General features: G+C 37.0%; 1 protein-coding gene across 1 annotated transcript in view; it reads left to right on the forward strand.

The window, feature by feature from the left end:
- CADPS2 (Ca++-dependent secretion activator 2) overlaps positions 1-13,079 on the forward strand; it is a 271,004-nt gene that overhangs the window by 164,063 nt on the left and 93,862 nt on the right. Inside the window, exons 13-14 of the mRNA XM_010581326.1 lie at positions 1,403-1,539; positions 5,153-5,340. Coding sequence (XP_010579628.1) covers positions 1,403-1,539; positions 5,153-5,340 — 325 coding nt within the window. The remainder of the gene's footprint in view (positions 1-1,402; positions 1,540-5,152; positions 5,341-13,079) is intronic.

Consider the following 13,079-nt stretch of genomic DNA (forward strand, 5'->3'; position numbering starts at 1 on the left):
TCAGCTTGAATTAAATAATTCTCCCATCCACAAATACAGCTGAAAGTTGGACTTGACATGGATCAATATGATCTGGGGCTAAATTTCTAAATGTGACTGATTATGTTAGCATCATGCCCACAGATCAATATTGAGTTTTATTATGAACCTGACTCTATAATTGGGTTTAATCAATAAACTTTTGTCTCCTTTTCTTTAGAAATTTTAGATTTGTACTATGCAGGTTTTCAAAATTGCATTTAGGATACACTTAGATCTGTACTTTTCTAGTAACGAATATAAAAAGACCTAGGTTTGAATTTAAAGGAACAAAGAGCTAAGACCCTATTGAAAGGGGAAGTCAATTTTTAAGTTGATAGGACTGTTCACCCCAGTACAGTCTATAGAATCCAAGACAGATAATGTGCTAATACATAACTAGTCCTTTTGGGCACTGTAAGGCTTTTTCTGTCCATACTTGATAGATAATTCACATTGAGGACTTTGACAAAACATAGCATTAATGAAAGCAATCACTAGAGCTTCTCTTTTGATAAACCCGCGGGGTTTAAAGGCGTTGAAAGATGCAATCTGTGAAGAACAATAAATTTGGGCCTTTGATTGAAGTGCCATTTGGGATAGTATGTTTTCTCAATGTATTTACACAAAAATGCTGCTCCCTTTTTCACTACTCTTTGCTGAAAGGTTGAAGGGGCTCTTTGCCATTACTACATTAAGGTTTGTCTCATTAAAAGCTGAGTACAAAAAGAAGGCTGGAAATGACCTAGCTCAAGCCAGTGTGTTCATTTCTGCTCCAGTTTGCCATTTGAGAAGTAGGCTTCAAGCCATGGTGAATATTTCTATGAGTAGTACTTTGATCTGCAGTAAAGATGCTCTTTCTTATCTGAAGAAATAAATGGATAAACCTTTTCTTTTTTTTTTGCAATGGAGGAAAGGATATTTATTTGGTTATTTTTCTAAAATTAGAGAGCTACACAAAACTAGGAAATTATAGAACACATTTTTTTCATACTCATATTATTGTTTTTTAAATTGTAACATTTGAAGAGCTCCACTAGAAAACCATGCTTTAAGAATTACTTTAATGTACTATGTTGTATTTTCCGGTAGCCTTTCTAAATTTTGTTTACTCTGTCAGTGAGTAGCGACTTTATTTTTTTTCACTGTTACACTGCATAGATTGGTATGATAGAAAAATAATTCAGTAATATTATTTTCAGATTAAAAACCAAGATTCTGTAATAAGTCACCTGCAAGCATTTACCTATGTGACTTTTTTCTTTGACATATTTTCAAGAAAGTTCATATATTGAGTCTTACATGCCATGTGTACACTTGTGTTTGTAAGTCTGCACACACACTCACATGTATTGTTCTGCACATTTTTCCTTTGTGTGAACAGATACGGACCGTGGTCAGAAACATGGCATGGATGAGTTTATTTCTGCTAATCCCTGCAAATTTGACCATGCTTCCCTCTTCAGACTGCTTCAGAGGCAGACCTTGGATCACAGATTGAATGACTCATATTCTTGTTTGGTGAGTACTGGCTGGAGGATAGATACAAAGAAGTGAGAAATAGTTGTTACAAAGTAGTCCTTTCTTCCTAGTTCATTCAATAGCTGCAGTTGTAGTTGGAATAAAGGGTCCGATCGATTGGTTTCAAATTTGAAAATTATACACTTGCAAGCTGCTGCTGTGCCACTCAATAGAAAGCAGAGACCCAAACTGTCTCTGATTTTATCAGCTGAAATTTATCATGTCCTTTATGGAGGTTTGAATAAAAACAGAAGGTTCTGATAACGGTAAGAAGAGCTCCTGTGGTAGGATTTACTGACACCTGTACAGGCATTTTAAGTACAAATGTAGTCGCTTCATGTCAGACATTTTCACCTGTCTTGTAATTCTTCATTCCACTGTGGTGTGAAGAAGGAAAAACGCCAAAAGAAGGGAAGCAGAAGCAATGTAGATATATGGGCATATATGTATTACCTGAATTGCAAACAACAGATGGGAGTATAATTATTAAACAAAAACTAGTAAAGTGTAATCTCTGTATCAAAATGAATGTTTTTCACATTCAAAGACAGCCATTAAAGATAAGATATTGGCATAACATGCTTCCATATTTGTAGCCGCAGTTTCCCTTTCCTACATAACATTCTCTATTCTATACTCTGTGAACTAGGAGTTGAGGATGGGGCTACTTCAGGTTTTGTTTTACAGTAGGGAAAACCAGCAACAATCTTGTGGAATTCCAGTAGATTATACATACTTGTTAAACGTGTTTGTGTGGGTCAGAGCTCGTAACTTCCTGAGGCTTTATTTTTCACCTGATATCGTGTCTGAAACAGTGATTTCTCACTAAGGACATAAAATGCCTCATAGCACTTTTTTTTTTTTTACTTTACTATCCCAACAGCAACAAAAAAGGGTAACTTTTTTTTTACTTCTTTTTTCCATTGGTCTGACTAGGCATGCAATACAAAGATAATGATGAGGTTTTTTAGGTTTGTTTGCAAGTGTAAAAAAGGGAAAAAATTGATTATTTGATGACAGTTGCTTCCTTTTTAAAATACTACCAGATAAGTATGTATAGAAAAACTTAAAGGACTCATTTTCTGTCTGTGGGTTGCACACTGAATCAAAGAGGCCTGAAGGTACATCTGTACAAAGTAATTGGCACTCAAAGAGAAAATGGTTAGCTTTCTAACAGTGCATTGGGGTCAAAATCTTTTTTTATAATAATAATATAGTAAGACACTTAATATAACCTTGAAATCAGGAACTTTTAGAAGAGGTTAGCTGAAATACACAGTGCTATAGCAACCATAAAGCAGATGCATTTCTTATTGTTCTTTTTAAAATTCATATTTTAATAAGTAGAATGGGTGATCATTTTTTGTTAAATTGCATATTTAACTGTATTTTTAAATTAAAAAAACTGGGAATGTTAAGGTAGCAATACAATGCATGAACATGTAAGTGTGACTTTTTTTTTCCTGAACAGCTCATTTCCTATCATTTTTAGAAACAATGCATCCCTTTGTTTCAATAAATACAGAGTAACCACACATATAACTTGTAAAAATAAAAATGTTTAAGAATTAATATTAAACACAGTTCTGTATTAAAATACCGTATGACCTAAACTTCTTTAATTTTACATACTTCTCAGTATTGGGGAGCTTCTTTTTTTTTTTTTTTTTCAATTATTCAATTAAAAATACACAGTTATCTAATACTCTGTAGCATATAGTTGTTATGTGTTTGTGAGACGCATGATACGGGGTTGAACAAGGGCAAGAAAGGCGCATATTTATATGAGAATGACCACACTTAAACAGATCTCTTACAGACACTGAAGTTAAAGTAATGAGTTCTTTCAAAATTTGTATTCTTGTCACAATTTTCTCCTATGAGAATGTACAGAAATTTTAATAATTATTTCCTTCTGTACTGCTAGGCGTCAACATGCAGCATTTTGTCATGTTTTCCATAAAAATGTAGAAAGAGATCAATGACAATGACAACTTATTGGTACAATATCAATCACAATTACCACTGTTTATTATATTTAGGGCTAGAATACGTATTATTGCAGAAATTCAGTTAAAATCCCTTCTCTTTCCTCTTCCAATGAAATACCATATTTTCTGGCAAACACTGTGTAAACTACATGAGCCGTTGCAGCATGACTGGATATTATTTTAAAACACTGAGTACTGTTCTGGGTGCTGTAATAAAGCTAAATGTTCTCTAGAAACAGCTGAAGCTCTTTAAAGATAGTGGAAACATTGACTTCAAAGAAATTAATCAGGAGCAAGCAAATTTATGAAATAACTGAGGTGTTCTTGTTTGGAAATAATATATTAAATTCAAGACTTGGAGGAGAATATAAAATTTAAATCCCTTTCTCATGCAAGTCTTTTACTAAAAACAGAGATGATTTAAACCTGGTGTGAATATATTTTTAAGTATTGTTTAATAGTATTTTTGCTGATTTTTTTATAAATATTAAACATCTGAGCTTGCAGAAGTATTCACAAGCAATAGGGAAATATGGGTCTTCAGCTGCTAAACTGATGTCATAAATTCATGACTTGCAAAATCATTTTGCTTATCAAAGTTATTTGTATATTTGAGTTCAGGTGTTCCTTAATCTCTCTTAACCATTTGTCAGGGATAATGAGAGGGAAATATCACCACAATTAAGAAAAGAACAAAGAAAAATGCTTCCTTAGAACAGCTGTGGTAGCTGTGGTTTCCCAACATTTCTGTTTTTCTCCCTGCTGCATTTTGGAAGCTCACTATGCTATTTTTTTTCATATTGGGAGGCAAGGCAATCAAGGTTTTTCTGTTTTACATGTCTACATCAAGAATCAGGGTGGTTTTTTACACTCTGGATTCACTCAAGAACTGGTTTTGTGGTGGGAAGGAGTCTATACTTTGTTCCTGTCTGTGTCAGGGTTACACTGTTCTGGTCTCAACAGGACTCTGCCCGAGTCAGCCCTCAGTATGCCCCAGAATATCTAATTATTTAAGGTCAAATCACATTCATCTTACTCAGATGGCTTTTAACAAACTACCTAGCTTTGTATCTCTTTGCTAGTGAAAGTTGTTAAAAAGTTGTTAAAAGTGCATGCATATTACATAAGAAACAAGGTTTATGGTCAAATTGTGGTTCTCTCACATTAAAGATGCAGCCACGGGGAACTGGTCATCCAGAAACTGTGTTTTAATGTCCATGTTAATGTTCCTCAGCATTACCGAAATGTTTTATCATACCTTACAATTAATTATTCTTAACAAAATTAATTATTTTGAAGTGTTAGTTTATATTAGGTTTTTAAATCATTGAATCTGTACCAGACTTGGATGTATTAGCATGTTTTTGTAAACTGTATATTTCATAGTAGTGGTAACTCAGAACTGCAGATAATTTCCTGACTTTTACTCCTTTCAGCAAGAGGGCTATTGTTGGATCTAGCTTACAGTGCCATCAGCATTAGTCAGATATAAGTCATTGTAGTATAAAAAGTTTATGTAATGCACATAAAAATATATGCTTCTGTTCTTTGTTTGATTTCAAAGCTGTGAGTGGCAAAAGAAATCTCAAAATGTGGTGGGGGTTTTTGCCTTTCTCTTTCAGGGTTGGTTTAGCCCAGGTCAAGTCTTCGTATTAGATGAATACTGTGCTCGCTATGGAGTGAGAGGCTGTCACCGCCATCTTTGCTATCTCAGTGAATTGATTGAACATTCAGAAAATGGTTCTGTCATTGATCCAACCTTGCTCCACTACAGTTTTGCATTTTGTGCTTCTCATGTTCATGGTAACAGGTAATTTAATGACATATTTTTAAATTCATAGCCTTAGGAGGAAGCAGAAGTATTTATAGGCTCTTAGGCTCTTGCATTCACCAGGTAAGGAAGTTGCACACAACAGAAATCTGCTCATGAAAGTTTCTTCAGGGGTATTGGAGGTTCTATACAGATTACTATTTAAATAAAAAGGCAATCTCCTTTCAGTTTGTACTGTCTTAATGCAGTGTGTTTTCTTGGGCATTGTATAGACAGGTTGATTCAAGGCTAAAGGAAATGATCCTGTTACAAAGGTAGTCTTCTGCATTCTGCGTCTATGTTGTGTTCATGAATGGTGTTTCCAGTGAACATTTTGAACAATTTTGAAGTTTAAGGGAGGTTTTGACTCTTTTTCTATAGTCTGTAGCTTGGCAACTAATCACACTATACTGAGTTCTTCTGGCTGTGCAACCACAGGGAGAAATAACATATATTGGGAATGTGGTGTGACCCCGAGCCAGGAAGAGCTAGGACACTTCTGGATTTCTTTCAGCTAAAGTGGTAGGCTGCTTCAGGAGCTGTTGGTCACAGTGATGCTCTTGGGATGATGTCTTCCTTCCAATTGCAAGTGAAAGACTTGGAAAAAAATAAGTTGTTTCTTTGCTGTGCTAAGCACATTCTTTAAAAGAAGCTTTTGCTTCATCTGTGTCTTATTCCAAATTGTGAGGGAACTATTATTGCTGTTGAACAGCAGGTATTGGAGAAAGGATCATTGGATAGCTCAGGTGGGAAGGGACCTCAGGACGTCTCTAGACCAACCTCCTGCTCAAAGCAGGGTCAGTTGTGAGGTCAGACCAGGTTGCTCAGGGCTTTATCCAGTTAGGTCTTTACCCAGTTTGAACCTGTCTTATTTCAGTGTAGTTATATCCATTGTCTCTTGTCAACCTCCTAGTAGCAGCTGGGGGGCTCTCATTCAGTCCCCCTAGACACCACCTATTCTCCAGGCTGAAGAAGCCCAGCTCCCTCAGCCTTTCCTCAGAGCAAGTGCTCTGGCCTCTGACTATCATGGTGGCCATCCACTGAACTTGCCCCAGTTTATCCATGTCTTCCTTGTACTAAAGTAGGGAGTGGGGCAGGCAATCTATAGGACAACATGCATTTCCACCCTACTGTGCACACTAGATTTGTAGACTGCTGTAGGAAATATGTTTTAGAAGTTCAAAAATAACAAGGGAAAGACCAATAGATCTCAGCTGATCCAATCCTGTTACTAGAGGAAAACCTACTCACAGTCCCAAAAAGCAATTACTGTGATGCTGTCAGTAAATCCCCAAAACTGAATCCTGGTAGGTATCAGGAGAGAGATTTTCTTCCCAACACATATGCTTATGTTGCCTTGCAACCAGTCAGTCACAGAGGCCGTTTTACTCGTCCTTGAGCCAGTGAAGAAGGGACAATCCTTAAAAAGGATAGTTTCCTTTATTGCCTCAGACAAAGCTTCATCTGTGAGGACAGGAGCTGGGCATTTGCGACCTGAGTGATTTGGTAGTGTGAGATTAACATTATGTAATCCTTGATAATAATAGCCAAAATTAAAATGTTTTTGAATGTACCTGAAATACTCTCAAGAATCTTAATGTTCATACTGGTGAGTTAGGAGATTTTCTGGCTCTTAGTTGGTAACATATTCTCTGTAAAAGCATGCTGCTTTTGTCAGTTCCTGAAGAACCTGACACATTCGTATTTCCTATTGAGTCTAAGTCTTTGTTGTTTCTAGCCTTTTTATTACTGGTTTCAACCTAACAAGACAAATATACAGTGATAATTGCTCAAACTTATTTCAAGAATTCAAAAGAAAGGTAGATACGTTTCTTTTTATTTCATAATTTAAGTGAAGGACAACAGTGCATGCAGTGCATGAAAATATCTCAGGGAGCACATCATTTACACAGTGGTAAGCACTCTGTTTGTATTCTGTCTATTCCTTCTGTACAGATATTCTCTGAATAGCATGAGTGTTTTAGGAATAAAAGAAGTGTTGAACAGAGAGGGTCTGACTAGAACTGAGATATTGTAAAAAGGAAGAAAAAAGAAACATGAAGAAAGAAGAAAAGTAAGTCAAGGACAGAAACAGACACACTCACTGAGGATGACAGACACACATAATACATCCACTCATTCATCTGCCGCAGCACTAAAAAATAGTAAAAGGGAAAAAAGAATTTTACAGACAATGCACAACAGGCCAAAGTTCTAGGCTGATCCCTGGCGTTATACATCTTAGTTTTATAAGTCAGGCTGAGAATTAGAAAGACCACAGAACAAAGACAAAGAGCTTTATACTCTGGGCATGATGTATTCAATTTATATTTCACCTCTGCTTCACAGAGGGATCTTAGACCTTCCACTAGCCTGAGAAAGATCATCAAAAATGATCTTGAAGTCAGGTGATGGAGGAGCATGTAGAAATGCAGCCATACCTGTAGTTCAAATTATCAATTTCTTTTAGGCATGAATTTTAGAGTAGCAGGCAATCTAGTGACATCAGTCAAATGATCAGATAAAGGTGTCACTCGCTTTCATTTCTGATAGTCTGGTGAGGAGAAACTCGAGCACAAGTCAGAGCAAATCTACAAAATATGCTGGGGCCATACCAGGACATGTGCTGAGCACACCAATGACTACAGCTAATTTGCTAAATAAAACTGGTGAGGAACCAGTCTAATACAATGGACCCAACTGTCCGTTAGTCTTAGACACCCTTTAAGATCCCAGGCATGGCTGTGGGATTGCACATACTGAATAGTGCTCCCAGTAAACACCATGAACAAGGCTGAATCAGCTTTGGCTCTTTCCACCCTTCTTATGTCTCCAGAACTCTTCCAGCAGATTTTGAACCCTTGAGTATCCCCTGTGCTCTTTTGCTGCACCCCTAGGACTTGAAATATGAACTCTGTTTCATGCTGCAGGCTGTAATGCTCTTGCAGACTGTAACACAATAGCCATGGTTGTACATCAAAACACGTGGAATAAACACATAAAAGTAAATTGTTGTCCTAGAGCTTCAGGGACATTGTGGAGCACAGAGGAGACCTGAACTGAGCTCTGGTGTAGGCTGTTTTCAGCAGACCTTGCCACCTGGTCTCAGGACCAGAGAACAGTCCCCAACTGTTTTCTTTCCTGAGATGAAGATGTAGGTAACAAGTTCTGACAGAGTTATCAAGCGTGCTGGTACTTAGTGTGTCTCTTATGCCAATGTTGTTGGTGTGGGAACAGAAATGTTTATGCAGGATCGAACACAATATGCTGAGTCCTAGACTGAGGAATTAAAGCCTCATTCGTGCCTTTCCTTTCCTGCTTGGAAGAGCATTACAACTGGGCTAACAAACTGCTTATGTAGGAAACGTATTTCTGCTTTTGTGGATGATATTCTTAAGATATTCTCTTCCTAAATAGCCAAAAAGCAAAATATTTTAGTAAAAGAATAGCCTTGCTGATTTTTTAAACAAAAACACATCCTTGTTTCTGAATCAACTGATTCCTTTTCCTCCAGTAAATAAAATCAGCTTCCGTTGGCTGTGCTGCTGGTGCTATATAACTTTACAAAAGCTTCTCCTTTGGCTCCTCTTCATAATGTTTTTCTTCTGAAATGTTCCACTATATGGTCCACATCAAAGTCACTAGTTCACAAGCAAACTTTTTGCACTGCAGTTACGCATGCACTTGTGTATCTCTGGTGAAAGTGAAATGGGCAGAACAAAGAACTATAGGATATTCCTGAATGCTGACATTTCAGTCTAAACAGTCCAGGTAGGAGCTATTGTTTTCTTCCCCATCATATTCACTTTTGTCTACTTTTCATGCTGTGACTTCTATTCAGTCCCTCTTGTCTGAAATGGATGCTGGTGAGTATCACATGAAGTGCAAAGTGACTTCTTTCCACCTGCTGAGTTACAGACTGAATTGAAAAATTCAAAATTCAAGCATATTCCCTGGTTATACCTTTTTCTATTCAGAAAGACAGCTGATTTATTGCAAGTTCATATAGGAGAACTGAAGGTGAAACTAATGCTACAAAAATCAGTTTATAACCAAAGATAAATAGTTTCTTTCTGCCTTCATTTTGAAATCTTCAGCGCATGTATGTTTACATAGAAGAACAGTCATACTGAGTCAGGGTTCTTCTAAGCCAGTCACCTGTCTCCAGCATTGACCAGCTTGGAGTAAGAGAAGGGCAAGCATATGCAATATTTCCTCTTAGTGCTCTTTCAGTCTCCAACTCTTTGCAGCTCAGAATATGCCTGTTTTGTAACCTGGAGTGAGTATCTGTTTCAGGTACTTGTCCATTGCACCCCTGAACCTCTGTAAGCCCTTTGCACCCTCAACACCCTTGGCAGCAAGTTCCACAACTCAGCCTCCTCTTGCTTGAAGATCTCTTGCTTTGAACTTAATTCCTACACTTCTCATTTCATTCTCTGTTGCTATTGGAAGGGATAGAGGAGAGACAAAAAAAAAAAATCCTTCTCTGTTGTCTTTTTACTGTTTAAGATTCAAGAAGCATGAGTGAACCATGCATTGATTACCCTGGATGGATGTTTTCTGCTAATTCATTAACGTTTTCTGGTAATTCCCAATGTTGATTTGCTTCTTTGACTGCTACTGAACAGAGGAGGTTTCATGGAATTATCCATCATAACACCAAGATCTTTGTCCTGAATAGCAACTGATTTCTCCTTACATTTATCTATCTTGATCATTGCTGTTTTATTGCTACTTGATTTCATAAGGTCCTTCTGGAACTCCACACTATGCCACATAACTATCATTACAATTGCATTTACTGTCACCTCAGTTCTTAGCTGTTTGCCAGGTCATTTATGAATACTGTAAAATAACACAGGTCTCAGCATAGATCCCTGCACAGCTCTACTCATAACTTACCTTCAATGCAGGTATTCACCCTTTATTCCTACTCTCTCTTTTTTCACTGTAAATGTAAGGACTTGCACTCTTACTCAGCGACTGTTTAATTGCCTTAAAAGCCTTTGGTTAAGGGACTCTGACAAAAGATTTTTAGAAATCCAGGTACATCGTATCAGTCACATCACACTCATCCACCTGTTTTTGATCCCTTTAGAGCACTTCAAGAAGATCAGAAGGTAAGCTTTCTCTGCCTTATGGCTTCAGCGTCCTACAGACTTCTTCACAATAGATAATATTTACCCCATTTTCTTTAATTTTATCCTTAAATATCCTTATATTATAGTTCATTCTAATTTTCTGGGATGTATGTAAAGCTTACTGGCCTGTAGTTGCCCCTACCACCTCCCCGGTAGACTTCTGACTTTTAAATTGATCTCACATTCTTCACCTACCATTCCTCAGGAGGAAGGCAGTTCTTGGTGAGAACTTTCACACAACCATAGGTAATTCAGTTCTGGCCCTAGCTACTTACTGCTGTCCATTTTTCTAATTTATTCTATAAGCTTTTTCTTAGTTGCTTTAAGTTTGGACAGATTCTGTGCTGAAGATAAAGATTTTTTTCTGTGAACAAAGAAGGGTTCCAGCGTAGGAGTCTTCTTAATTTCCTTCATAATAAAAACCAGCGCAAAGAATTCATTTCGTATCTCTGCAATAGCCTTGCCCTCTCTGAGAGCTCTTTTTAGATCCTTGCCATCATTTGGCACTGTAGACTCTCTGATAGGCTTCTTGCTCCTGTTATGCTTGGAAGAAATATATTAAAGTGGAGTAAATGAACACATAAGAGAAATGAAACTATGGAAACTTCAGAGGGTGCTATGCATTCATATATTTCTTTTCATTTTTCAGTGTTTTGTGATAAGAACCATTTATTGCGTTTTTACACTTTGTGTCAAGTGATAAAAGAATGTTCAGAGAAATCATCCCTTTCAAATCTGGGACAAGGAACTTTGTAAAAATAAGGAAAATAATATCATTACAGTGCTCTGTCTCTTCTGATCATTTTTTGTGGAGCTTCTGAATAGATATTTCCTTCTCTTCTGACTAAATTAACTCTAGCATTAAAGTAAGGTTGTCTGTATCTTGCTGGTTTCTCCTTCCATTTTGTATCTTCCATAAACAATGTCTAATAAGATTTAATCTAAAATTCCAGAACTTACGTCAGTAGTTTCACCATTTCTCTTCACATGGTCACCATCTGACATGAAAGGTTTTGTCCAGTTGATCTCTTCCCAGAAGTGTTATGTTTTTGTATGTATAATTTTGTATATAAAAATATTTGAATAGCATATAGACTTCTTAGATGGTTTTCCCAAGAAACCATTGCTAGCAAGATTTTGTGGAACCTTTCAGTTTTAAGCAGTTGAAAATGCTTCCTCTTTCTGCTGTGCTTCTTACTCACCCTCAACCCCACGCATTCTGTCTGTCTTGTAATGATAGCAGGTGCAAGGTCTTCTTTCCCTGATTTTTATCGGCAATTGGGCCTTCTGCTTTAATCTTAGATCTGTTCCAAGGCTGTCCAACAGCTGGAGGAAGGAGCCTGAGATCCCTTATAGTGTGGATCTTTAGGGAAGTGTGTTACATCAGAAGTTATATTCCATCATTCTACCAGCATCTTATATAAATTCTCTGTCTGTTTGATACAGCATCTAGAGACTTAACAGGAGTCTTTTGGTTTTGTAGTTTGTCTTATTTTTCTATCAGTCCTCTATAATGGAAATAGTGAGAGTGGAGTTCTCATACCTGAAAGCTTTTTTTTATTCAGAAGTCATTTGTTACCAGTCACCCTTTCCCCAGAATACTGGAATGAGAAAATATACCTTTTAGGATTGATATGCTATGTGAGTTTGTGCTTCTAGATGAGAAGCAGTGTTCTCTCAAAGCTGGAAAAACTAGTTGATCCTTGGACATTTATATCACTTTTCTTCAGGTGAATGTAATCTTCCCCTTTTCTGAGGCTCGTTGGGCAACGCTGAGAATAGAACTTTTACACTAGGTCTTTCAGTTTTACGTACTGCCCTGTGCCAAGCATCTTGCATCATCCGGTTCATCTTTCATTTTTGGAAGCTGAGCATCTCCAAGGTATATGGAGCACAGAGGAAGGTAAACCTTCTTTAATTTAATCTGTGTTCTCCTTTTTAAGTGGTTCACTTACAAGCGTCATACCCCCAAGCCTCTGATGTGAGGCCCCTCTAAATAGTTAAGTTTGGGGGTTTTTTTTAGTTAATGCTGTTCCATTAGTGACAGAACTTCCTGTATATTACTGTTGTAAATAGCCACAAGAAAGTTATCAGTAGGGTTGTCCTGAGTTCAAAGCTAGAAGCAAGGTTCCTTACCCTGTTGCAAGTACCAAGTGAAGCCATGTTGACCTCACCTTTGGTTTAAGGAAGGATACTGCCCTGTGTTGGAAAGTGGTAGTGACTATAATAATGTTATAATAAAATGTGTCCTCACTACAGTATTAACAGAGGCACATTGTTCAACATGCCAAAACAAATCTGCTTCTGAAAAGCCTCAGAGAAATTATCAATAGAAAATTAATCACAATTCACACATTATTAAGAAATATTAGAACAAAGTTCTGCATAGTTAAGGTGATACTTGCCATCTTAGGTGATGAAAGAACAGCTAATGCTATTACATACTCTCACCTTTCCTAAACATTTTACATTGTTTTGTCATTAATTTCAACTGATTAATGCCAATACATACCCTTATACTTTGGGTAGAATGATCATATATTAGTACGTGCTTAGCTTTTCAGTAGAAGGGCATTAATGAATCCTACCTAAAATATA

This window comes from Haliaeetus leucocephalus, unplaced genomic scaffold (assembly GCF_000737465.1).
Source record: "Haliaeetus leucocephalus isolate CR32 unplaced genomic scaffold, Haliaeetus_leucocephalus-4.0 Scaffold763, whole genome shotgun sequence".
Lineage (NCBI taxonomy): Eukaryota > Metazoa > Chordata > Aves > Accipitriformes > Accipitridae > Haliaeetus > Haliaeetus leucocephalus.